Source organism: Hoplias malabaricus, chromosome X2, assembly GCF_029633855.1.
Source record: "Hoplias malabaricus isolate fHopMal1 chromosome X2, fHopMal1.hap1, whole genome shotgun sequence".
Lineage (NCBI taxonomy): Eukaryota > Metazoa > Chordata > Actinopteri > Characiformes > Erythrinidae > Hoplias > Hoplias malabaricus.
The window spans coordinates 2,690,844-2,718,830 of NC_089819.1; the positions used below are offsets into that span (position 1 = coordinate 2,690,844).

The following is a 27,987-nucleotide window of genomic DNA, read 5'->3' on the forward strand; positions in this document are numbered from 1 at the left end:
AAAATCTTTCACATGCTTCTAATTCATTTGAAAAAATGCAAACAAAATAAGTATCACATTTCTGCAAAAAGTAATAAAGTAGTAATGTTTATTATGTTATTTTTATATTTAAATAACATTTACAGTAATTGTTTATACTATAATTTTCTACAAAAAAAACATACACATTGTAGATTCAAATACCACAAACTACATATCACACAGTAAAATAATGTATAATATTTATTGAATTTATGTAATAATACATTTTAGGAGTGGACCACGCCTGAACTCCACCCCTCAGCCCTACATATACTGATATATACATATACCCTGCAAACGTCATTTCCATATTGGACAAACTTGCTCCCACCTCCATCCCATCTTCACCCACTTTCTTGTATTTACCCAGCCACTGGGGGGTTTGGATTTATAAACTCTTGCCCAAAAACATATGAGTTCACCTCCCTGTTTCATCTTTTGCTGCCGTAGTGCCTACTAGCAAAAATATTTTTATTCTAATGTTTAAATTATTTTGGGGCGGCACAGTGGCCCAGCAGGTAGTGTCGCTGTCACAGAGCTCCAGGATCTTGGGGTTGTGGGTTCGAGTCCCATTCTGGGTGACTGTATGTGAGGAGTTTTGGGTGTTCTCCCTGTGTCCACGTGGGTTTCCTCCGGGTGCTCCGGTTTCCTCCCACAGTCCAAAAACACACGTTGGTAGGTGGATTGGCGACTCAAAAGTTTTCATAAGTGTGAGTGAATGTGTGAGTGTGTGTCACCCTGCGAAGGACTGGAACCCCCTCTAGGGTGTGTTCCTGCCTTGTGATTCCAGGTAGGCTCCGACCACCACAACCCTGAACTGGATAACCATTTTCAGAAAATGAATGAATTAATGAATTATTTTGTGAAAACAAATACCTGGTCATTTTATTTTATAGTAAATGCTGAACATTAGTGCATTATGTAAATATTTACAAATGAGTTTCATTAAACGTATGTATTATTTACAGGATGAGTTGACCCCACTTCACTGTGCTGCCAGAAATGGCCATGTTAGGATTATTGAGATCCTGCTGGACCAAGGAGCCCCCATACAAGCCAAGACTAAAGTAAATTAAACTTATGTTTGAATATGTTGTTGTGTAGGAAATGATGGTGTAAAAATTAAGATGGTTATGAATGAATGCATCTAATTAAGATCAGAAAGTACACCAACTGTATTACAGTGAACATACAGTAAGTAGATTGTTAATGCCAGTGGAGGTCACTGTAGAGTAGTTTTCAGGGTAAGGATTCTAAAAGAACATTGCAATTGTGTTAATTGCAGTTGTGTTAGTAAATATGCGAAGGCTTTACTTAGCACATTGAAAATGACAGAAGGTTGAGAAAAAATCAAAAGTTGACTTAGAGGAACTTCAAAAATAATCTGTATTTGACTCTTTTGCAGAATGGTCTCTCCCCAATCCACATGGCGGCCCAGGGAGACCACTTGGACTGTGTGCGATTACTCTTGCAGTATAATGCTGAGATCGACGACATAACACTAGACCACCTAACACCACTACATGTGGCAGCACACTGTGGTCACCACCGCATGGCCAAAGTGCTGCTGGACAAAGGGGCCAAGCCTAACACTCGCGCACTGGTCAGTTCACATGCACCTGCTTTGCTTACACTGCAAACATGTATGTGTTCATCTTACGGAAAACATGTAAATATTCTAATTGTGCACTTGTGGTGTCTTTAGAATGGCTTCACGCCTCTCCACATAGCCTGTAAGAAGAATCACATCCGTGTGATGGACCTACTCTTAAAACACTCAGCATCATTGGAAGCTGTTACAGAGGTAAGACGTAAGAAAATTGTCTCAGTAGAGATTTAGCTTTAGACTTTTTCAAAGTTGCTATTTTGAAAACTGACACATATGCAAAGTAATCTCTGTATTTCTGTGCACATATTCAATTTGCATGTATTTTGATTTACAAACATCATTTCCATAAAAGTTGGGACCCTACACAATGTCAATGACATCAAAATCAATCATGTACAAATCATTTAAGCCCTGTATTTAATGGAAAACAATTTAAAGACAAAATTTTAAAAGTACAGTTTTTTTTTAAATGTATGCCCATCTTGAATTTGCTGCCAGCATTTAGTGATTTACACTATAGAAATATGTCTGTTTTTAATTCAGTGCTGTCTGAGGGCCTGAAGATCACAGCCAGCTGGTCTTGGACCTTGTCCCGTGCATTTCTCTAGATTCTTGGAATTTTTGAACGATATTTGACCCCACTCTATTTCAGAGTGATGACCCTCTGATTTTAAACCCAATCTTGTCACTGACTTGTTGCCAGTTAACCTACTTTTTTAATTGATTGATAGATTAATTGTAGCCTCACACAATTGTACCATGTGTTTCTGGCATCACATTCAAAATGGGCATATGTTTTTCAAAAAAATAATAACAATTCACAGTTTTAACATTTGAAATATTGTCTTTGTAATATTTGAAATTTAATACAGTGTTAAAATGATATACATATCATTGCACTCTGTTTTTTATTTACATTTTGCACCACATCCCAACTTCTCTGGTAATGGGGTTTGTATATCAAGCATGTTAATTAATTTTGTTCTTAATTAACTGCTGTTTACAATTCCATTACTTTGAATTGCCCTTGTGTATAAAAGGTGCCCTATAAATAAACTTGCCTTGCATTATGCATCAGCAGTGTTTACTAATAAAACTATCTACTGAATATATATGTAATTTTACATTAATTAAAATGTCATATCGTATTTTTATAAATATATTCCAGCTTTATACCACATACATATAATGGTTTTGAAATGAGTACATAGTCCTTATGTAAAAACACACAACCATAGCCAGGCCTATTTGTTAGAAGAGCTTCCCTCAGTCCACAGCTTAGGTTCCATTGTGTATTGCACCATGATCCTGGAGGACCAATGTCTTGTTTCACTGTGAACTTGTGTATAGCTGGAATGACAATAAAGCCTCTTGAACTCAATGACAATGAATGCTATTTTTAATTTTAAAAACAGGCACCATTAGTGAGGCTTGAGATAAGATTACTCAAAGTAATTTTCTGTACAACATTTTGCAGTCAGGACTCACCCCACTTCATGTCGCCTCTTTTATGGGCCATCTCAACATAGTGAAAATTCTGCTGCAGAAGGGAGCTTCCCCACATGCCTCAAATGTGGTGAGTTACAAAGTCTCAGAATCAATCAGACAATGCAGACTGTCTTTACTTTGAAAAAAAATCTTTACTTTAGGGCTGAACTGCAGCAGTTTACCTCTGCGTACTATGAAATATTTTGACTGCCCAAGCTGACTGCAACAACTTTGTAAACCTCAAAGTTTATTATATGAACATTTGTGCTATGATTTTTTTCACATCAGAGTAGCAGCAACTGTGATGTCTGCTTATGCAAAAATAGTAGCCAAACTGTTGGCTAGAGAGTGTTTGACAATTGCTTGACATTCAAGTCAGAAAAGCAAGAAACTATGCATTGCACAGTGCTGTGGAGAATGGACTATTAAGCATCATGTCGTTTTTGATGTCTTAAAGCAAGCCCAAATGAGAAGAACACAAACCACACTATTGCAAAGAACAGCGTGGAGTGATAAATTAAAGCCACGATCTACACTGCGCTTAGGGCTGCCAACTGCAAGAATATTAATTAGAGACAGGTGGTGTTACTAGGAACAGAGACAGCTTGAGGACATTCCTGAATGTCCTCTGCTTTATTTTTTGACTCACCAGTGGGGCAGCTGATGGGTAAATGCCTTAGGAATTATAAGAACTTCAATGTTTTTAATGTAGGAAAGACCCCTGTAATCATATTTGTATATTGAAGATTTAGTTGTTCATGTTTTACCAAGTGTATGTTGTTCAAATGTTAATATATATTGGGTTTTTGTGGGGTTTTTTTATATATTTTTTTTAGAAAGTGGAAACACCCCTGCACATGGCATCTCGAGCAGGTCACTGTGATGTTGCAGAGTTTCTGCTACAAAATGCAGCTCCAGTGGATGCCAAAGCCAAGGTACAGATTATTCCCCATGCACACAGGTCATGTTTTCTAGTAGGTTACGTTTTTCTTAACAATGTTTTCATAGACGTAATCAAAACCATTTAATACCAAAAACTTTGGTTTTTTCCTGTCCTGCATTTTTGCAATGTATTAATATCTGGAACTAAACATATAATTTAGTATAATAAGTCCAGTAGCAATTAAGGCAATCCTTTTTTTGCAAAGTCAGAAAAGAAAACTGCAGTGCTTTCCAAATTATAATGTATTTTCTATGCACTCGTTAATTTAAATCATGGCAAATGTTCCAATGCTTCAGGTAGCTAGGGTTAGAATCTTTATTTTTCCTGTATGTTCATTTTTACAAGCACAGCCTACATTTTGCTATGCAAGTACATTTTTAGACAGCAAAAATAGAGAATTATTTTGAATCCACCTAATGAAATCATGGCAATACCTACCCATGTGATGAATGGTGAAATTTTTCGTCCTTAGGATGACCAGACGCCGTTGCACTGCGCTGCCCGCATGGGCCACAAAGAACTGGTAAAGCTGCTGTTGGACCACAAGGGCAATCCTAACTCTACCACCACGGCTGGGCACACCCCACTGCACATCGCTGCCAGGGAGGGACACACACAGACTGTCCGTATCCTACTCGACATGAATGCCCAGCAGACCAAGATGACCAAGGTAAATGATTAGTTTAGATAACAGGTTTAATGCCTTTTGTCTTCATCTCAATACATTGACTATACCTTTCAAACTTATAAGGTGATAAATCCAGGTTTGTCTATTAGTGGAGTGGCCAGAATGTGGCTTGTGGCATATGGGCTTTAGCAAATGTGGATAGGCACAGGTTGTTGTTTTTTTTACACAGTTCACAGCAGGGACAACAGCATCTCATGTGCCTCATGCTTCTCTCACCTACATTTCCGAATCCAACTCCAGAAAAGCGCATGGAACAGACAGGAAAGAGCAGCTGATTCTCAATGCATTCTTGAGAACACATATTGAGAAGCAGAAGGGTGTCTATACAGGGGATTGACTATAGCTGAGACCAGGCCCATTAAAGGCTACGTCCCCTAATAACAATTGTTTACAGCAACAAAATCTGCTGTCAAATACAAAGAGTTCTAATGCTACGAGAAATGTATTGAAATATATTGCAAAATAACAATAGTGATTTTGAATTTTTTGGTGCATTCTAAATATTTTAAGCTCTTTCTCATGCAACAAACTGCAGTTAGAGGCTTTAATGGAAAAGGGGAACCCAAAATAAGTCAGAAAATAATCCAGGGTCAAAACCAGGAATACAATTTGCTTTACTTTAAGTGGTTCTTGTATGAAATGGGATCTACTGTTCTTAGCCTCCCTCCCATCTCACCTTGGTCTGATATTGCAAGATGTTGTTTTAGCAGGTGTGTTTGGAAATTAGCATTTTGCATGTTAAATTACACTAGAAAATGTATCTCTGTTCATCCAAATATCATATTTAGAAGTTATTGCATTGACTACCTATCTTGCCCATGGTACGTCAGCTAGCACAAAAACAATACAATGATATGTTAAAAAGAAAACCTGATTTTTCTTTTTTGGACTTAAATTTGTTTTGAATGGTGTCTTTGCAGAAAGGCTTCACTCCTCTCCATGTGGCAGCAAAATACGGGAAAGTGGATGTGGCAGAGTTGCTTCTTGAGAGAGGGGCAAACCCAAATGCTGCAGGCAAGGTGTGTATACATGAGTAAACTTTCAGTAATTAAGGGATTAACCCTTCATAAACCTGTTGATTTATTTAACATTTCCTATTCTCTTACAGTTGTATACACCAATTTTACGTATTTATAGTTTGTTTTAGAAAGCATAAAGGGGCTGATCTCTATTTTACCTGATTAACAGAATTGGACCTTTCATGAATCTCCCTGTCAAATATATGTTTAGATGGTAAGACTGCTCCAATTTATTCACGCAACCTTTATGCAAGCAGTTCTTTAGTGAAACAGTCCCTTGGCCAGAGAGTGCTTCACTGAAAGGGCAGCAGTTGCTGTTGGATTAATCCCAGAAACAAGTAAATAGACAAAATTGTGTCAGATGTTCTTTATTCTTTTACATTATTTGTTTCTTTGTATGTTTTAGAGCTGATGTCAGGGGCAATTAAATATTGAGTTTACTTTTAAATGTGAATGAATTTAACAGTAGACATCTATCTTCTTTTAAAATCAAAAATATTGATGGGCACGTTGATATAAAGCCCATATTCAGCTAGACTGTAGGTAAAGAATATTTATGATTATATAAGCTGTGTGCCTAATGTCCCCCTGTGTCAACAGTGAGTGCACTAATCAGGAATGTCTGAAGGTTTTATAAATATATTGTGTCTATATTGATGACTTTCCCTTCTTGGTCTTTATATTTTTTGCATGTTTATTGTTTCTCAAATAGAATGGGCTCACACCGTTGCACGTGGCTGTTCACCACAACAACCTAGACGTGGTGAATTTACTGGTTAGCAAGGGTGGTTCCCCACATAGTGCAGCCAGAGTGAGTAAATGTAAAAATAATACACATAGTTCACTTTCAAATGCTTCACTGTCCAGCTAAAAATCATTGACAATGTCTAATGTATTCAATTGACCAAACAGTCTCTAAATTGTAGTTTGAGTACAGATCTGTATCTTTTTATGTGTTAATACACAGTGGATTTTGCACATTTTTCGCAAAATTAGAAAAATTAGATTTCGCAAAATTTTACAACCTCTTAAGAGCATGAAATTTACTTTCTTTATTTTTGTACTACTGTTTAGCTACCAAATAACATAAATATATATTCATTAACTGCCTTAAATATCACCATAGTAACACACATTTGTCCTTCAGATAGAAGTATTACTTAACATAGACTTTTTGAGATGATATAAAAAGTTGATGCTGTGTGAAAATATTAGGGAATCTATTTGCACACTAATAATAGTTGACAAAAATGCACACATTAATAACTGGATTATAAATATATATATATTTTCTAAATGGGCACAAAGTGGGAACACAACCCGGAGGGTGCACACACACACACGTTCACTCACACACTCACACCTATAGACACTTTTGAGTCACCAATCCACATACCGACATGTGTTTTTTGGACTGTGGGAGGAAACCTGAACACCCAGAGGAAACCCACATGGGTTTTTATGTTAAAAATGGTCTTACAATTTAATTTTTTGATTGTTCTGTTCACTCCAGAATGGCTACACTCCTCTCCACATTGCATCCAAGCAGAATCAGGTGGAAGTTGCCAGTAGTCTGCTGCAATATGGTGCATCTGCCAATGCTGAGTCATTGCAAGGGGTCACACCCCTGCACTTGGCCTCTCAGGAGGGTCGAGCAGATATGGTCTCCTTACTTATCTCCAAACAGGCCAACGTCAACCTGGGTAACAAGGTACGTGTACATTGTTCTGCTAAATATTCTATTGCAAATTAGACCTCCAGAATGCCCTCTCAACTGTCCTCTTAACAGAGTAAAATGCAAAAAATTAGGCATTTTTAATATATATATATATATATATATATATATATATATATATATATATATATTTTAAATATTGTATTACAATTTGCAGAAGTGTATTACTTGTAATGGATGTGCACTTGGTTTCACTGCATCCAGCCTTTTGACTCTGACTGTAAGATATTACAGTTTTCTACCGTAGCTGACATCAATTCAATACAATCTGTAGTCACATTTTCAAAACTCTAAACACAATTAGCACAACATTCATCAGTTGTAGACCATACCATTAACAGATTTCATGTTGTTTTCACAAATTATGCAGTAAATTAACATGTTTCTACACATACAAAATTTGCCAAAAATGCTTGCACACAGTGCCAGAAATGAAAACCTAATGTTCAAAACCATAAATACAGTATAAAACATCTACTTCTGGAACACCAGCAGGTGAAAAGCTATATTGAAACAACTGATAAGCATTTCTGAATAAACTGATCAATGACACTTTGAGGAATATCCGATGTAGATGAAACACACCTGATTCTAAACTTACTCCACATGTGCTGTTGTTGAAGTGCTGTAAATGATATGGACTCGTCCAAAGGGGCTTTCTGTGGTCATTGTGGGTATACAACACCATATAGAAGCAAACAGAGAATGAGAGAGAAAAAGAAAATAATGTCTGGAAAATGGAGAGCTCGAAAACAAAACTGTGTTTTTATTTATTATTTATTTATTTATTTATTGTTATTTATTTATTTATTTATTTTTACACATTTGGGACCAAAGGCCACATATGCTGGTAGAAATTTCATGACTCTACACTCTCAAAAAAACTGTCACTGTAGTGGTACCTTGTGCTCTCTCTCTGTGGTGGTACCCTAAATGATACATATCCAATATGTTTCGTTAGGGAACATAATTGTATCACAGTCTATTTCAATTGTAGATTTTAAAGTTGTGTTGATTTCATACACTCCATTTCATCTCTAGGACTGTTATTTTATTTTACACAGTTCTATAATGAAATATTCACCTCTCTTTCTGGAGAAGAGAATGTAATGAACCTTTAGGGAACACAACTGAACGCTAAACCACTGTTGTACCTTTAGTGACAATGATGTACCTGTACAGTACCTTTATTTCTGAGTGTGTACAGTTATAAACACTTTTACTGCACCAAGTCTGTATGAAATCTTTTTGTCTACCATACAGTAAATATAGTCATTCACCTGTAGATAGTATGGTACTAAAAATGCATTTGACACTAAAGCAAAAATTGTAGTGGTTTCGAGGAAAAAGACAGTGGATGTCATAATATCTATTGTTTGCTGGTAGAACTGAAACATGGAAAGTAATACTGTTTCTGTAATGCCATCAAATGTTAGATTCTTTGTTCTGTTGCTGTATTAAGAGTTTAGAAAATGTATCTTAGATAGTGGTAAACGTTTGTTAGCAATTGTAAAAAACTGTAAAAACTATGGTCACTGTGGGTGAGGTTAAATAACTGCACATTTCCTTCATCTTTGTTCAGAGTGGCTTGACCCCACTTCACCTTGTTGCTCAAGAGGGTCATGTAAACATTGCTGACATTCTGGTGAAACAGGGTGCATCTGTGTATGCTGCCACACGGGTAAGTAAGATCCTGTGCCAATTTTGTCATTGTTAAATGCTTGGCAGCCATGTGTTCAGCATGTGTTCATTGGGGACAGGATAAACATATTATCCCTATAAGTGTATGATCCAACCATTGTTTCTGCAGCAATTGTAGAACTCTGTCCAAAGTTAATTATTCATAATTTAATTGTAAATCAGTATTTCTTCTGCACTTCTGTCAATTATTTTAACTGGACATTGCACTTAATGAAAAACAATTTTCTGAAAATGAACACTAGTCCATCTGTTTTTTCAGTGTAAGATGTAGCAGACAGTGCACTTTTTATTCTTATTTCCAAACCCTTTCTGCGGCTGTGCTATAAAAAAAATTTTATTAGTACATAGTACTAGTAGAACATAGTCGTGTTCTCTGCAGCTTGTATTCATCTGCTTATAATGGGTAACTTAATTTTTGTTTTTATTTTAATGTTTTTTTTTTTTGCTTCTGGCTTAACTTTTTTGGCATGTGTCACAGGTATACATTTCAATATTTGTTTATATTTCCTAAATACAATCAAGTGGGTCAATGAAAACACAAGAAATTATTTCTTTGTGCTTTTTTGTAATTTAAAAAAAATCAAGAATATTACAAATAACAGATTCTTATTTTTTCTTGCATTTTATAAAATGTCCCGATTGTTTTTGGGGTGTGTTCAGTTTTGTTTTATACTGTATGAAAAGACACTATACTGTTTTAAGTGCATTCATTTGGTCTTTTTTCAGATGGGCTATACCCCACTTCATGTGGCTTGTCATTATGGCAACATTAAAATGGTCAAGTTCCTCTTACAGCAGCAAGCCAATGTTAATAGCAAGACAAGGGTAACTAAAAATATTAATTATTTGAGCATTTTTGTTTGTTTGTTAGTTTTTTGTAATAATGATTTTGATGCAACATTATATATATACATTTTTTTTTCTGTTTAGGCAGGATACACACCTCTTCACCAGGCTGCCCAACAGGGCCACACTGACATTGTGACATTGCTTCTAAAACATGGTGCACAACCCAATGAAATCACTACCGTAAGATGGATTTACTTGGTGTAGTTGTCCCATCATGCTGTAGATTTGTAACCAAGATTTTAATATTAGATCTTTAAGACCTTCAGCTTTTTATAGTTGCACCACCAGGATCAGTAATCATTTGTAATTAGCTTGTTTATTAGGCTATAATTATAACATACTTTGTATAATAGCAGACTACATAAACCTTTCTTCTCCTACAGAATGGCACATCAGCGCTGGCCATTGCAAAGAGACTGGGATATATCTCGGTCATCGATGTCCTCAAACTTGTTACTGAAGAAACAGTTACCATGGTAAATAATCTTAAATAAGCTCATGTTACACCAATTCTTTTCTAGAATACATCATTCTTGCTCTCAATTAATTTTTTATACTGACCGGAGTGTTTTTAGCATTAAATAATATATTTTGAGCAAATTACAGGTCATAATAAAACATTAAATTGTGCAGGATATGCATATGCATACACATTAACCAAGGCCCCATCTAGCTGTCCTGGTTAAAAATTAAGAATATTCCATATTTAGAGGATGTTCACCTAGACATTTTTCAGTTTGTAAAAAAGTAACCAACTCACAGATATGACACAAAACAATTTCTGTTTAATAGAAATCATATTGGCTTCATAAAACATGCCTAAAACAAGACCAAGTAGAAGAAATTATTAAAGAACTCTCAAAAAATTTGGTTCCTTAATAAAAAAGTGTTATTGCTGCTACACATCCTTAAATTTTTTGAGACATGTACTTCATTAATGACAAAGCTTATTCCCAATCAAGCTACTTACAGCTTTCTCAAATTGCAGTTGACAGACCAGCATTAATCTTTTTAAATTCCCACTATCAGTTTTCGGACAGCTTTGCTCTATGGCAAGATGAAGTATCATCCTGAAATGTGACTTAATCATCACCAAACTAATTTTCTATACATGACATGAGAGATGTGTCCAAAATGTCATGGTATACATTTGTAGTGACTGCTGAGGTAATGATCATTATCTCCCCTGGTCTTTTACCTGAACTTTACCATATATGAGTGGGAAGATTTGATTGATTTCTTCAGGCAGTCATCTTTATATATTTAATCACAATGGTGCCACACTATAATTCTAGCATTATTTAATGTGTGCTTAATCTCTGAATATCACTTTCATTCAGTTATCCACACTCCAATACTGCTTTTGTTTAGCCCCTTGTAAAATAGTTTTCTTCTGTTTAGGTTTAACTGCTGGTTTTCATTTGGCTTTTCTAAATGTAAATCCTGTTTCATTCAGCCCATTACTTACAGTTCTGTCACAAATATTGACTTACTTTTTATACTATTTATTTATTTATTTTTGTTTTTCATTTTTTTGTGCATCTTCAATTTTCAAAGCATATTCTTTTGAGCTTTATTATAGTACATTCAAATGATAGGAAAATGTTTCTATGACATGAAAACAATTAGAATTTGAGTGGTATCCCACATTTTCAAAACAACATAAAGAGTGGAGTCTTTAATATTGCATGTACTACATTGTCAAATTTTCCATCTTATTCTTAGACCACAACTGAAAAACACCGGATGAGTTTCCCAGAGACAGTTGATGAGATCTTGGATGTTTCTGAAGATGAAGGTAAAAACGTTTTTTTTTTTTGTTTACTTTTTCAGCTTTTTCATTAATAATCATTTTGCAGTCATCATATTGGCCCTGATAAATCAATGTTGTGTACTTTCAAATTTGATCAGATGAGCACAGGCAAATTTTATACACTCGTATTTCTACAATCAAACTCATATCTGGTAAATATTTTGCACATTTTAACATAATATTATAATAATGCAATTAAAATGCTTTATTTGTAGTTAAAATTAATTTTATTCTTTCTGATATTATAATATGATGTTAATAAGAAATATAAGCGACAAGTCAGAAAATAACCTCTAATAATTTTTGCATCACGTAATCTAAGTGTAATTATTATACACAATTCCCAAACTACTTGACCTAACCTATGAGCCCAGCCCATGGCTAATAATGACCCTTACAGTTAATTTCTTCCTTGGCTCTATACCAAAAGATCTGTATGAATAAGGGTGTGCTGCATGTAAATGAGGCACCAGTAGCCTGTTGCTTAATGCCATGCACAAAACTCAATTCTCATTTAGTGCAGATTTACCCAACTTTGATGAAGAAGGGTCTGTAGCTTTTGGAAATGCTATAGCAAGTTTTATTTGCAAGCAGAGGGCAAGAAAAGCTAATTGAAAGACAATTTTCAAAGAACTTAAATTGTGCTCCTCTTGCTTTTTCCAGGAGTCGCACAGCTAACGCTAGGTATGAATGTCTATTGACCTTCTTTTCTCTGTGCAATAGCCATTGATTGTTACACCATTTACAACAATGAAATTGACATGAACACATTCTCACTCATATACTCACTCCTGTGGCAGTGGTGGTGTTTGGTGAATGCATTAGCATGTGCCCATCAGTAACCATGTGTGAAGCTTCTCTTTCCTTGTGCACATCTAACCTCTACTACTAATGTAACCTGTACCACTAACCTACTCCCCTTAGGATTTGTTCTAGTTATGCCAAAGGGGACAAGCTCTTCTTCAGCTTTATTTTGGATAAATATGCACATAGATTCACAAAACGTGCCAGTGTTTTTTTATTTTGGTGGTTTGGCTGGAAATTCAGTGTTGGATTTTCTTTCTGAGTTTATAGTGTTTATTGAAATGGAGCTGATTTATAATTAAAGTGAATTAAGACTCAATCGTGGAGGGGTGTAAAGCCTAATACATTAAAATATTTTAGTTATGTTTTACTTTCAGTTATAACTTTTTTCCGGTATATTAGTTGTACAAAAGAATAGTCACACTGCATGTGATTATTTATAAGCAAAATGTTTGCTAGGGGGAAAAAAACAATTATAACAATAATAATAAATGTTACAAAACAGTGCCACATATAGAACACTAATGCCCGACATACTAGTTCTGGATGAGTGGAGCTGTTCTATTTTAATTTTGAATACATTGTTGTATTTTTTATTGCATATAACTTGATATTTATCATAGTCAACAGTGAGGAAGGTCCTCTGCCTTCATTGCTATGCTGTCAGTCATTATACCACGCCCCTCTCTACTGATGTCACACCTCCCACGCGAGAAAAGTGTCAGAAGTCTGAAACTGAAAAACAATGACCCAAAAGTGAAAAAAAAAAGGATCTGAAAGTAAAAAGATCTCTGACCGAAATAAAGATATGAAACTAAAAAAATAAGATCTGAATCTGAAAATAAAATGCAACCTAAAAATATAAGACTTAAAATATCGAAATATATAGGAAAGTGAAAAATCTAAATAAATTATTTATTCAAAAAAATAAGAATCAAAATTATATTTAAACTGCAAAAATCATCCTACACTTATTTTAATTTTGAATTGTTGTATTTTTCAAAGTTCAGTGTCAGTTCAGTTCAGTTTTGAACTTTCAGTTTCAGATTTTTTTTTTCAAATGAATAACATTATTTACCCTAATATCGCTCCATATTCTATAAGTTACTCATGTATTTTGGTATTATTTTAACCTGTTATCTTTGTACATTTACTGAGGTGTTGTTTTTTTGAGAGATATTATTAAAGCAAAGGACCAATAAGAATGCTTTTCTTAACTACAATTTTAAGTATTTTACACACCTCTTATGCTAAACTGGACAATACAGCCTGTTATTCCTTACACTCGATGAATAAGATTACATTTATAAACAATGATTTATGACACTGAGTGCTGGTCTGGTTTCCTGATCAAACTCTATGGGAAACTAGTTCCAAAAGTGAAAATGCTTTGACCCAGGATATGTCTAGCTGGGCCCTATTTATGTATCCCAGGCACAAAACCATCTGAGGGCCTCTCCTTTACTTACTAATATGGCCTCTAAAAAGAGAGCCAATCTTAGCCCAGAACATGTGACAGGTCAACAGTTTTGCTCTGTAATGAAAACTCCTGTAGAAAGAAGAAGAGGTGGATGAGTGCCATTTTGTTTTATGTTTGTTAGTTAATTTATTATTTTAAATAGGCATTGGCAATTACATTTGATTGAAATGCTGCAAGTGTTGTGTCTTTATAGATACTTTGAAATACAACAACTTATCTACTAATTGATAAAACAATTACTAGTTGCAGCCATGGTTAATTGACAATGATTTTCAAAAGTACTCCTTTGTCCATGTGGCTATGTCCATCACGGCGGCATGACGGTTTATCAAGCAATTCCGCCTGAGGGTTTGATGATCACATGCATTCAACAGTGGTTTCTGCCACTGACCTTAATGCACTGAGATTTCCCCTGGCTCCATGAATATTTTCATAAAATTATGAAGATGAAAATTATTATTAGAAGTGGAAAACATCATAATTCTTTGCCATCTTGCATTGTAAAAATCTCTGTTTGGGCTGGGTTTAAAATTCTCTAACAAATTTTTGCACAAAGCTATGAGCAGCTTGCAAAATCTGAGACTTCTGTGAATACTCCTTTTGAATATTTGTATATATAATTTTATATTCACCTGCTTATAGTGTAGCGCTTTAGAACAGCTTGATATTCATGTTCTAGAAACTTTTAATTCAATTTTTTATTGCATTTTACACAACGTCCCAACTTCTCTGGAAATGGGGTTTGCAGTTCCTGGTGTTGGTAACTGACAGCTTGTCACCAGTGATCTAAATTTAGAAGCTGTCTAAACATTTCCCTGTATTAAATGATCCAGACTCATGCAGTCACATAAACACAGACGTTTTTAAACAGCTTGGTCACAACAGCAGCACAAACCAAGTAGTCCATGCCATAACTCACAGGTGTTACAAGAGAAAGTGACTTTTCTTCATGGATTTGTTATGTACAAACAACAGTGGATTCCATTTAATTAACTTGAGTTCAACTCAGGTAAGTGGGTTTACAACTTCTGGCTGTCCGATTTTAAAAGTGTAGCACTGTCTTTACTGCAAAAAGCAAAAATCTTTGCAATTGAAATAATGTTAAATCATCTCAATGTCATTTCAGTCTAACCTGCCTTTCTGAGATTGTTGTAAGAATATTATAGTTTGTTAAAGTAATTTTGTAGATATTTTAATTATTTTATGTCCTTATATTTTAAGTATGTATTAGTTTAAGATATGCTCGAAACAGTCAATATTATTTGTCAATATAGTGAGATAATTCTACTTGATAAATATGTTAAAGCAGGTCAAAATGTATAGTAGAGTTATCATATTTTAATAATCTTAAAACAATCTCAGTATATGAAAATATTAGATACATCCACTTGATTTAAGATGATTTCACTTGTTCAGATATTAGGATTCTGCACTGAAATAACCGAAAGACACTGAATATAAAATAGAATAGTGAATAGTTTCACCATTGTCTTGCATTTATGTACAGTAGGCCTCATTTATGAAATATGGAAATCATAATTCTATGGAAATGTTTAGCTTAAAAGACGCAGGGTGATTTGTAGCTTTATGTGGATGAATATGTCATCGCAGTGTGTGAGGACTGCAGTGCCCAGGATGCTTTAACTAATGAGGATGACTTTGTTTATTATGTGGTTTGTGTGACACTGACATTTTTAGCCCACTTCTTCCAATTTGTCCCAAGATCCTCATTTACACCATTCTCACTCCCTCTAACTCTGTGTAAATTTCTGTTATAGTTGGATTAGTTTTACTCACGGAAGTACTATAATTTAAATGAATGGCATTGTGTAGACTAATAAAGCATGAATGTATGGTGTGCATAATCTGCAGAAGGTCATAACACCACATCATTAATAGCAGTGCTGTAGTAATCCACCACACATGAATGGAAAACAAGTATTAATAGTTAGGAGATACAGTATTCTCAGGAAAAAAAAGCCAGAAAAACTGTGGTGGAACCATGAAGAGTACTATTTAGTCCTTAGGGAAATTAATTGTAGCATATACTATAGTATTTGTAGATTTTTTTATTTTGTTGATTTCATACACCCTATTTTAGCATGTTTATATATATATATTATGAAAATCTGCCGTAACATTTTTTGTTTATGTGTGAATAAAACCATAACGTGTCTGAACAATTCTCCCGGCTCCACACAGCGGCTTCGTTGCTAGGAGACGTGTGAACACATTCTCTGTGTGTTTATCAACTGTTGTGCGAATTTAACATTCAGTGTTTGGCTGAGGGTGGCGCAGCAGATAGTGTCGCAGTCACATAGCTCCAGGGACCTGGAGGATGTGGGTTCAACTCCTGTTTGGTGTGTTCTCCCTGTGTCTGCATGGGTTTCCTCTCACGGTTCAAACACACGGTGGTGGGGGGATTGGCAATTCAAAATTGTCCGTAGGTGTTTATATGTGTCGTCCTGCGAAGGACTGGTGCCCCCTCCAATGTGTGTTTCTGCCTTGCGCCCAATGATTCCAGGTAAGCTGAACTGGATGTGATTACAGATAATGAATGAATAGTATTTGACTGTGAGTCATCAGTAACTGCTGTTCATTCATATACATGGTTTCTGGATCTGTAGATGACACAAATCTCTCACCGAGGGTGAGAGCTATTTGAAGATTTATTAAACACAACATGTGAAGTGAGGTCAAAAGCAGAAGAATTATTCCAAAACCCCAACATCAATACAGTACATGTTCAAAAGACAAAAACATGTATCGGGCAAAAAGTCAGAAAACCAAAGCTAGCCTGTTTAAGAAACAGGTGTATCAGAATTGCAGAAATAGCTCAAACTATAGAGAATGGGCAACTACGTAACAGTGTGTGTAGTGTTCACCATTTTAGAGGACAAACTCCTTAGCAACAGAACAAAACAATGGACCGGGCGAAGACCAAGCGCTCCCAGTAATTTGCAAAATCCATCTAAAGAAAAAACGATGTGGCCAACCTTCACATCATTAGAGTCTGTTTAACAGCGCCGCACCTCCTTCACCTACTGATACATGTGCTGAGGGCCGCTGTGAGCACCTGCTCCAAACGCTGTTTTCACCTATAGTCTCTTAAAGCACATATTAAATTGATTTATCTTCATGTTGTTTCTTTCAAAATACTTATTTCTCCAAAATTATATATTCATTCATTATCTATAACCGCTTATCCAATTCAGGGTCGCGGTGGGTCCAGAGCCTACCTGGAATCATTGGGCACAAGACAGGAATACACCCTGGAGAGGGCGCCAGTCCTTCACAGGGCAACACAGACACATTCACTCACACCTACGGACACTTTTGAGTCGCCAATCCACCTGCAACGTGTGTTTTTGGACTGTGGGAGGAAACCGGAGCACCCGGAGGAAACCCACGCAGACACGGGGAGAACACACCAACTCCTCACAGACAGTCACCCGGAGCGGGAATCGAACCCTCAACCTCCAGGTCCCTGGAGCTGTGTGACTGCAACACTACCCGCTGCGCCACCGTGCCACCCAACTCAGAGACATTAATTGTAAAATACTCAGGAGAGCGTGACCTCTGTTGGTTTGGAGGGGCAGCTCAAAGACTGGGGAAACGAGTGACACAACAATGTGTTAAGCATGAGTCTTGTTACAAAAATGACAATAGGACATTAAAGCCATAATACATCATGGTACATTTATTTTTGATACTTAAGTACATTTGAAGGTAAATACTTTTGTACTACAACATGGACAGCTACTTTTACTGGAGTAATATTTTACCTTGAGTATCTGTACTTTTGCTCAAGTACATGGTTTGTGTACTTTGTTCACCACAGATGTGAAGTTTTAATCCAAGCCATCTATGGTCAATTGGAGCAGTGATACTTTAACCACTATTTCTTAAAATATTTCTTACAAATTACATTTCCAAACCTTCACTGGTAAATCTAATCCAGCTCTAACGGTGCTTAGGATGTGACACTTTCACAAATGTGAAATTTTCTGTCTAGTCCACTTCTGATTCTCTGACATTTTGTTTTTTCATTCTTCTTTTCCCTCCCTACCCTTGCGGCAGGCGAGGAGCTGCTGGGGACAGAAGGTGCCAGGTACTTGAAGATGGACGACTTGAAGGACCATGATGAGGATTTCCTCTCCCCCAAGCCAGTGCTAGAGTATGAGAAAGGGCTGCAGTAATGCTACTGGATATTATGCAATTGTAATATGGGGAGACGAAGGCAGTTATAGTTACCACATTTACAGCGGACAAACTGAAAAACTAAGCTTGAATACAAGTCAAGCTGGAAAGACAAATACTGAAAGTTATTCAATTTTAAAGTAATTTATCATGGCTTTACATACTGCTGTCTTCCCTCAACAGAAACTACTCTCCTGCTCTTCCAAGGATCCCATGTGTCTCCCCTGAAACTGTCCTACTGAAAGAACATGAAATGGAGCAGGTATATATTTCTGTGAAATTAATTATTTAGATTACAAATTGCAAGGAAATGATTCTGAACATTATAAAATAGGAAATATCAGTTTTATCAATGGCAGATTAGCACTGGCAGAATGTGAAACCACTCAGATGTTTAGCTTTAATCAAACTTAGCCACTCAAACTCAAACCATTCAGAGCTTATTTGATGGAATATCATTTGTGGTTGCAAAACCTAAAATCAAGTATTAAACTTGTAGGAAGGACATGATGCTTCACTGTTAGCTCAATTTGTATTGTTAGCTCTGTATTCCTGTCAGTTTAATGTTTCTCTAACTCACCCATGCAGCAGCACACCCCTATCCCAATGCCCAAAGAGTATGATGAAGACTCTCTGATCCCCAGCAGTCCAGCCACAGAAACATCGGACAACGTCAGTCCAGTGGCCAGCCCCATTCACACTGGGTAAAAGCAGTATGAAAATTATTCACGTTACAGTTGTTGGATTGGTACGATGTAGAAAGTGCCCCCCCCCCCCCATATACCATAAAAAGAGCCATCTGTTTTGCACAGGCCACATTATGCATTTTTTCTTTATGTTTCATACATGAGACAGTAATTGTGCATTAAAATGTAAAGAAGCATATTCTCTTTAGAGGACATGTACCTCTTTTCAACAAAAATTATCTTAACAGGCACGCAAACATCCACACAAGACTGTACATTTGTTACTCAGGTGTTTTTTTAAAAATCCAGAGTCTTTCAGGTGTAAATAAACTGCTGTTTTATTGTCTGGTATTATGGTAATTGGATGATTTCTCTCGGTTTTGCAGCTTCTTGGTCAGTTTCATGGTGGACGCTAGAGGTGGCTCAATGAGAGGAAGCAGGCACAATGGTCTGCGTGTCATCATCCCTCCACGAACGTGTGCTGCGCCCACACGCATAACCTGCCGCCTGGTCAAGCCACAGAAATTGTCCACTCCTCCCCCTTTGGTGGAGGGCGAGGGACTGGCCAGCCGAATCATCTCCCTGGGGCCAGCTGGAATGCAGTTCTTAGGGTGAGTAATGGACCTTAGCCAGGCCTAATAAAGCATCTTGTTAAAAGTAATTCTTGAAATATTTGTTCTTTGAAGTAACATAAAGAACACTGGTTTATCAACAGGCCCGTGATTGTGGAGATCCCTCATTTTGCAGCTCTGGGTCGGGGAGACAGGGAGCTGGTTGTGTTAAGGAGTGAAAATGGTTCTGTCTGGAAGGAGCATCGTAATCGCTATGGAGATGAGGTGTTGGAGACTATCCTGAATGGCATGGATGAAGGTAGAGGCTAATGTGTAATGTAGAGTCAGTAAAACCAATCTTCAGATTAATAATTTTCCCCAGTAGCTGGATGAGCCACGTATACAGTAGCCAAATAAAGACAGTGCCACACGATGTTTCATTATTTAATGGAACTTTATATTTTTGAATATAGCTGAGAATTTTAAGTTAGTTGAGCAGTAAAGGTAACGTCTACAATTGTGGGGAACTCCTGTTCTCTCTGGTTTGTTTACATTCAGAAACAGTGTTCAGTGTTTTGAGGTGGTACGGAGCGTTTAAGGAAAAAAATGACTTACTTGTTTGTAACTCAAGTTGTTTAGTTTTGTAATTTCTCTATCATGAGCAGGGAAATACATTTTATAAAAAGTGTTTTTTTGTTTTTATATATATATTAAAATGAAAATCATTAACCTTTAAGTCCACCTACATACAAAATATAATAACTTCAAATTACTGCCATACTTCTAAGAGATGGTAACAAACTAAAAAAATAAATATATCGAACCTTAATTCTATATATTTATCTCAATTTTTCCCATTTCTCATATAATATTTATCCATCAATATTTTTTTTATCATATCCTAAAGGACATTCTTTCATATGCAGCAACTCATATTAGTGCACCTATTTATGTAAACTATAAACCATTACTAGTTGTAATAATAATTAATACAGTTGTATTTTCAGTTTTCTGACAGGTTTCTGCTGAGAAATTGCTGTTTGTTAACACACAGCTTAACATACATACATTGCTGTGAAAATTTCATTTGCATTGAGCTTTACAAACTTTAGTGAACTCAGGTACTGATGTAGTTAAGTCTGGATCATCAACACTACTTCATCTCATTCCAAAGGTATTAAATGGAGCTTCATCACTTCAGAGAACACAGTTCCACTACTCTACCATTCAATCCTGGGGGATTTATACTATTCTAGACCACACATAACATTGGGCATGGTGACCTTATGTTTATGTGCAGCTCCTCCTGACTGTATTATTCTGTGGGAAATGTTGTTAATGGAGTTTATATTAGCTGTTAGTGCACAGCTGAACACGTTTCAGCTATGAGTTCAGTGGAAAGTGACTTATTAGAACTGATGACCACTATGCTCTGTTTTTTTAGACATGGAAAGTCAGGAGGAGCTTGGGAAGAAACGTATCAGACGGATCATATCCACTGACTTTCCCCTCTACTTTGCCGTGGTTTCCCGCATTCAACAGGAGAGTGAACTGATTGGCCCGGAGGGGGGTCACCTGACCAGCAAAATTCTGCCTATGGTTCAGGCCAATTTCCCTGAGACGGCCGTCACCAAGCGGGTTCGTCTTGGACTTCAGGTGAGCTGGGAGGATGAGAAGGAGGAAGAGGGAGGACCATGGTCACCTTGACGTAGCACTGCCTGCCTTTTATGTTTATGCCTTTCCATATCTTAAGACCACCTCTCCTGTTTGATCATTTTAATGCTTTCTTTCTTGCAAATAATATGATATTTGAGTTGAACAAATATCATGGAAATATCTCATTAACCTTTGAAATTGAAGAAATCCCATTGTCATTTCATCAGACTGGTTTAGTGCAGGGCTTTATATTGGACTTTAAATGTCCTCAGTATAGTAAAGAAATGGTATTGTGAGGAGGATTAGAAGAGACTGTCAAAAGTGGAATAAGGCACGAGGTGCAAGATTTTGTTGATACACTGTTTGATTCTGTATTTATGGAAGGTACTTATTAATATACCCTGGTCTGACACTGGTTAGAGGTGGTTTGTAGTTAAAACTGGATATGCTGTCAGCACAGTATCATGATAAAATATACATTAGTAGCCATTTGAATCTGCATATTGAAATATTTGACTGGTTATGATTTTTGTTATTATTATATTTTTTTTAATTTTAAGTCATGATTTTAATGTCATTCCTCAATAGATCAAATACATTTTAATATATCAAAATCATTAAATTCAGTGTAAATTAGTAGGACCTTAATGTTTGAGTGCCTTTTTAAATGAGCTCTAATCATTATGACCCACTTTTATCTGCTGATCTTGGGAATGATTTGTTTCTGGATGTTATACAGGTTTTGTGGGAAACTGAGGAAAAAAGAGTATGTGCAAAAAAAGTTGAACCAGGCTGTATGATAAACAATGGGAAAGTGCCTTTATCATGACTTTATCAGTAAGCTTTTGAAATGACTGATGCCTCAAAAACATAAATATTATGCTTTTGAAAGTGATGAAAACTAATAGGTTTTCGGTCATTTATTTCTGTCTATAATTTACAATATTACTCAGTTACGTAATACTTGGATCAAAAGCATGTAATCTGTCCTCATGCTACTGTAACCAGACCCATACCAAAGTAGATTTTTTTTACTGCTAGTAATTTCTGTGCCTTATTACTGAATATGCCTATTCAGTTTATTTTGAAATCTATGTCCAGAAAATTGTATTTTGTAAATAGATACACTAATTTCAAATACTGAATTAAAAAAAGCTTTTCTATGATACTTTTTGTGAATACATTGAGATTTGATTTAATAAAAAAATAATAAAAATTGTAACACTTTTTTTTACATTAATAAATTTTATTGCTTGACCAGATCAGTGGTGTCTTGCTTGCTATTCTGTGTCATAATATCATCACTTCTGAAATCATTAATCTATTGATATCTTCTTTTTCCCTCTGTAACCTTTCCTCTCCCTTTCTTTTGCTGTATACATTTTGTCTATAACTTCCTTTGCATCCATTTACATACTTATCTGTTATAACACCACCACCTCATTTTTTGATGTCATCTAATTATATACCCATTTATTTTCTTATTTATTTTCCATTTTGGTCTGTATTTACATTCCTTTTCCTGCTACATTATTTATTCACTCAATATTTCTCCCTTTTTATCTGTTCCACACCTCTTCCTACGTGTCATGCTGCCTTGTCATGCATCCTTTTGCCTTCATTCCTGGCGCCCAGGCCCAGCCTGTCCCTGATGAGCTAGTGGCTAAGCTTCTGGGTAACCAGGCCACATTCAGCCCCGTGGTAACCGTGGAGCCCAGGCGCCGCAAGTTCCATCGGCCCATTGGCCTACGCATCCCCCTGCCCCCTTCCTGGAGAGAAAGCCCACGGGATTCTGGAGAGGGAGACACCACCAGTCTTCGCCTTCTCTGCAGCGTCATTGGTATAAGGCTATCCTGAGAGAGTCACCTCATGGAATTGGCTTGTAACACATTTACTTACATTCAGTATTTGGAACATCTCCACAAGAGGGCAAACATTAACCTTAAGATAGCTTTTTATGCATAGCCTGTCCTTGTGTTTTTTTCCAAATTTATATTGTTTTCCCAAAGAAGATGTGGAGAACAATAATGGAAAAAGCCATGTTCATGTGACATGCAGATGAAAGGTACAAAAAAAATGAAAACATAAAATTAATTTAAATATTACAATAGAATAAAATGAATGTTCTCTTGAATGGAATGATATAACTTCTCCCTTTAAATTGTTAAATGAGATATTCCAGCCAAGTTATATACTGTAATATCCTGAACTAGTGATGACAGTAAATCTACTATTAGCATTTACGTTTTAAAATAAAACTAGGTGGAAATATTATTTTCAATTACAGCTTCTAAATGATGCTTCACTGACCTGTAATAGGGAGAACAGAGTTTCTGTTATTGCTACTCCAAAATCAGCATTGCAGAAACGGCACTATGTAACTTTAGGAGGAGGGTAGGAAACCACCCCCAGCTCTCTTCCCATTCCTCTTGATTTCAGGACAGTGCTGTAAAAGTGCATGAAATGACATTCAGACACTGTAGAGTGAGCATAGGAGCAAAAATTCCTAATTTTATCTAGTGTTTTTTGATCTCATATTAGGGAAATTCCTCAGTCAGGGCATATTTGATATTTGAGACATTAACCACATGGTACACTCCTAAATTAATTCAAATTACACCATTATTCAAATATTTATGTGTTCTAATTCTGTGGTCAAATAATTGATTGTGATTGTCATCCTTTAGTTTGTTTATCATAAACATTACTCTGATCATAATGACAGACAGGGCGGCACGGTGGTGCCAGGGGCCTGGAGGTTGTGGGTTAGATTCTCGCTCCGGGTGACTGTCTGTGAGGAGTTGGTGTGTTCTCCCTGTGTCCGCATGTGTTTCTGCCGGGTGCTCCGGTTTCCTCTCACAGTCCAAAAACACACGTTGCAGGTGGATTGGCGACTCGAAAGTGTCCGTAGGTGTGAGTGAATGTGTGTGTGTGTGTGTGTGTTGCCCTGTAAAAGACTGGCGCCCCCTCCAGGGTGTATTCCCGCCTTGCGCCCAATGATTCCAGGTAGGCTCTGGACCCACCGCGACCCTGAATTGGATAAGTGGTTACAGATAATGAATGAATGAATGAATGAATGAATAATGACAGGCTTTACTTCATGGCTTTCTTTACTGACTTGAACAGGTAATATGCATTTTATGCACAAAAACAATAATACGCAAAACAAAAAAAACAATTCCGATATTTGGCACTGAAAATAATCTTTGGTGTTCATCAAAAAAATATTTATATTCCACTCATTACCACTTGAAAATTTAACTTTAATGATTCTGTATTATGCAAATAAAAAACAATTAAATGGATAGATGTTTTTTATTACTGTATTCAAATGTAACTATAAAATAATGTAAGGCTCATATTGTAAATGGTTTTAGATAATACTTTATTCAATATTGTGAGTTAAAATGTCGCGCATGTGTTTTCATATTACTGTATTACTTTAGTTGACCTCAGCCCTTCTGCACTTCCTAGGTGGTACTGCCCCTGCCCAATGGGAGGATATAACTGGCACAACCAAACTTATTTATGCCAATGACTGTGCCAATTTCACCACAAATGTGTCTGCACGGTAAGACGAGTCATGAAACAATACTCAGTCCCATTTTGTTTGTTTGTTTGTTTTTGTTTGTTTATTTATATATATATATATATATATTTTTTTTTTTAAGATAATTTACTCCCCATTTTAGTCACTGCTCAATCCAGTCCATTACCTAAGACTCCTATAGTCAAACAATGATTATTAACCTGGGAGGATGAATGTTAGCATATACTTCCTGAAAGACATGTGAAACTAGCCACTACTTCTTTTCAAACTGGTGCTAGGCCACTGCCAGATGAACAAGATGAGAAGACAATGCGAACTGCCTAGTTTTGTTGTGCTAGTTACTGGTAAGAAGAGAGGGAATGCCACCCTACTCTCCCAGGCAGAGAGGGTTCAACTGTGTTTTTTTTTTTTTTACTTCTGTCCTCAGAAATCCATTCATTTTTGAAAATGACAGTTGATATAGTTTTGCTGTGGCATGGTTTTAAAGCTTTTTTTATTCTTTGTTTTCACAGATTCTGGCTTGCAGATTGTCCTCGAACTGCGGAAGCAGTTTCATTTGCCAATGTACTATACCGTGAACTGTCAGCAGTGCCATACATGGCCAAATTTGTGGTGTTTGCCAAGATGAATGAGGCAAGGGAAGGCAGGTTACGCTGCTACTGCATGACTGACGACAAGATGGACAAGACGCTGGAGCAGCATGAGAACTTTACTGAAGTGGCCCGCAGCAGAGACATTGAGGTCAGATGAAACAATGCGCCCCATTTTTAAATAGATTATACTGTGTATCATTCATACATATTTCGTACGTATTTCCCTGTACACTGAGCTCTGTTCATTATATATACTCCTTACTATAAAGTATATTATTGTTAGATTTTTTTATTTATATTGCATTATATTGTTTATGTCCAATGAAAATCATACATCTCTATTTTTGCTGATTTTTTATTTACTACATCATTTGAACACAGCAACTGGCCTACATATTGTGTGGATATTTTATGATTTATGGACCAACAGAAATGCTCAAAAATTACCTCAAATACAATCATTTTACATTGACGTCCTCTGAAAATTCAGAGTTTTTTCCTTCTACTATAAAGTTTCAATTTGAACATCCTTATTGTTGCCAAATGGTTGCTAAAATGTTCCAGGTTGTTTCTAGGGTGTTGCTTAGTGGCTACTATGGTATCCCTGATGCTAGGTCGTTGCTCGTTTGGTATTCATAGCCCTTTCCATCTCATCATAAATATATTTGATAAGGCTGAGATCCTGTTCTATGTATGTCAGTTAGCCTCGCTTGCTCATTTGCTGCATTGTCTAGGTGGAAATATCTATGATATACAAAGGAAGACATGCATCACCCATAGTCCCAGATGTACTTAGTCAACAACATGGGTTTCTAAAATCCAATAATGTCACATATTCTCAGATTCACTTTTTTTTTTTTTTTTTGCTTTTTGCTTTTTGCACCTCTGTTAAAGTCTTAAAACAGCTATGTGTGAAACCCTCAGCCATTAGGGAGATGCTACCACCAGGCTTAGCACTATTGTACCACATTCAAAACCAATGTAGACACTTATTTGACCCATTCATAAAGTGACAATGTGTCCGTTGATTCTGTTATACATAACATACATACACAGTTTTGTGTTTTTCCAAAATTAAGGAAATTGCCTGCTTCACAATCTTTTGCTGCAGTAACACTCTCTAACAGTCTCTTCTTGGATGGTTTAACTAAAGACATTTACACAGTTTTATAATTATTTGATTGCAGCAACAAGTTCACTGGTGAGGTCAGGATTACTGCACCATTTTAACTAATTGAACTAAAATGATAAGGTCCAGAGCACAAACACGCCTGCTCATCTCAGAGATATGTGGTGCTCCAACACTTCAGTGAATGGAGTTCCAGAGCTAGACAGCTCTATTTCACTCTAGCCAATGGGTATGGGTATTTTAAGACACTGATTTACTTTGCTGAATTTACTTCTTAAAGGAACACTATGTAATATTATACCTTAAAATTACAGCTTCAAAATCATTGTGATGCTTCACTGATCTGTAATAGGGAGAATTGTGCCCCTGTAATTGACCTCAGCACTGCACTATGTAACATTTGGAGGAGGGTAGGAAAAGACTACCCTGCCCCTTCCCCCTTGAATGTTGTAGAAATTAATCCAACATTTTAAGTGCAGTTAATGCTTGCTTGGATTTTAGGCCTTGGATTTTGCCCTATGCAGGGAATCTGATTACATTGTTCTACCAAATTATGTCATGGCTCTCAGGTGATGGAGGGCATGCCATTACACTTGGAATGTTCCGGTAACTTGGTCCCCATGAGGAAGGCCACCCAGCAGCCACGCTGTTTCAGTTTCCAAGCGTTCAGAGACAACAGACTTCCTGTCTCTGTGAAGGTAGAGGCATTGTTGCCTAATTATGTTGACATTGACAATCATTCAAGATAGAAAAGTTGTTAATAACTACAATGCCTTTAGTGAAGGATGGATTTTCTTTTATTTTGCATCATCTTTCATTTATAAAGTGATAATTTTTTGCTCCTTTTCCAGGTGAGAGACAGCAGTAAAGACCCATCCGGTTTCCTGTCCTTTTTGCGCAAGTCTACCAAATATGAGGACAGCCAGCAAGTACTCTGCAACCTTAATATTACTATGCCACCATTCATAAAGGTATTTTAACTGGTCTAGTTGATCATTTTTGTATATCATTATTTTCCATTCAAGTGCAGAGATTCAAGAACAAGTGTATATATGCTTATTTAAACATTCAATTCAAACAACATCCTTTACATTCCACTATCAGATTGTAGGGAGTGAGGACCGAAGGAGGACACTGACCCCTTTGGCCCTTAGAGAGAGATACAGCGCTCTCAATGAACCAAGTATGGGTAAGATTAATCTTGCATGTAGCTGTCATGCATGTCTCGTGTATATCTCATGTTAGGGATGGGCATAGTTATTCAAATATATGCCTATGGGAGGAAATAAAAGCTCTGTTTATTATTATTAACATTATTATTATATTATTATTATTGTTACTAATTTATTAATGTAAAAAAAAAAAATAATAATAATAATAATAACAACAACAATGTATGGAATTTATTTTATTCAGCACCAAATCCACCCTTTGATAAGGTTCCCACGAACACAAGCCTTGGGAGAATGGGG

General features: G+C 36.3%; 1 protein-coding gene across 1 annotated transcript in view; it reads left to right on the plus strand.

Moving 5' to 3' along the window:
• The window catches only part of LOC136676464 (ankyrin-1-like), a 159,809-nt gene that overhangs the window by 95,767 nt on the left and 36,055 nt on the right, over nt 1-27,987 (plus strand). Inside the window, exons 10-36 of the mRNA XM_066653513.1 lie at nt 990-1,088; nt 1,427-1,624; nt 1,727-1,825; nt 3,108-3,206; nt 3,955-4,053; nt 4,534-4,731; nt 5,670-5,768; nt 6,481-6,579; nt 7,282-7,479; nt 9,086-9,184; nt 9,931-10,029; nt 10,135-10,233; nt 10,437-10,529; nt 11,779-11,851; nt 12,530-12,550; nt 18,231-18,327; nt 18,534-18,612; nt 18,939-19,054; nt 19,423-19,647; nt 19,752-19,906; nt 21,032-21,243; nt 22,879-23,083; nt 24,718-24,814; nt 25,306-25,534; nt 27,085-27,213; nt 27,367-27,486; nt 27,620-27,704. Coding sequence (XP_066509610.1) covers nt 990-1,088; nt 1,427-1,624; nt 1,727-1,825; nt 3,108-3,206; nt 3,955-4,053; nt 4,534-4,731; nt 5,670-5,768; nt 6,481-6,579; nt 7,282-7,479; nt 9,086-9,184; nt 9,931-10,029; nt 10,135-10,233; nt 10,437-10,529; nt 11,779-11,851; nt 12,530-12,550; nt 18,231-18,327; nt 18,534-18,612; nt 18,939-19,054; nt 19,423-19,647; nt 19,752-19,906; nt 21,032-21,243; nt 22,879-23,083; nt 24,718-24,814; nt 25,306-25,534; nt 27,085-27,213; nt 27,367-27,486; nt 27,620-27,704 — 3,421 coding nt within the window. The remainder of the gene's footprint in view (nt 1-989; nt 1,089-1,426; nt 1,625-1,726; nt 1,826-3,107; nt 3,207-3,954; nt 4,054-4,533; nt 4,732-5,669; nt 5,769-6,480; nt 6,580-7,281; nt 7,480-9,085; nt 9,185-9,930; nt 10,030-10,134; nt 10,234-10,436; nt 10,530-11,778; nt 11,852-12,529; nt 12,551-18,230; nt 18,328-18,533; nt 18,613-18,938; nt 19,055-19,422; nt 19,648-19,751; nt 19,907-21,031; nt 21,244-22,878; nt 23,084-24,717; nt 24,815-25,305; nt 25,535-27,084; nt 27,214-27,366; nt 27,487-27,619; nt 27,705-27,987) is intronic.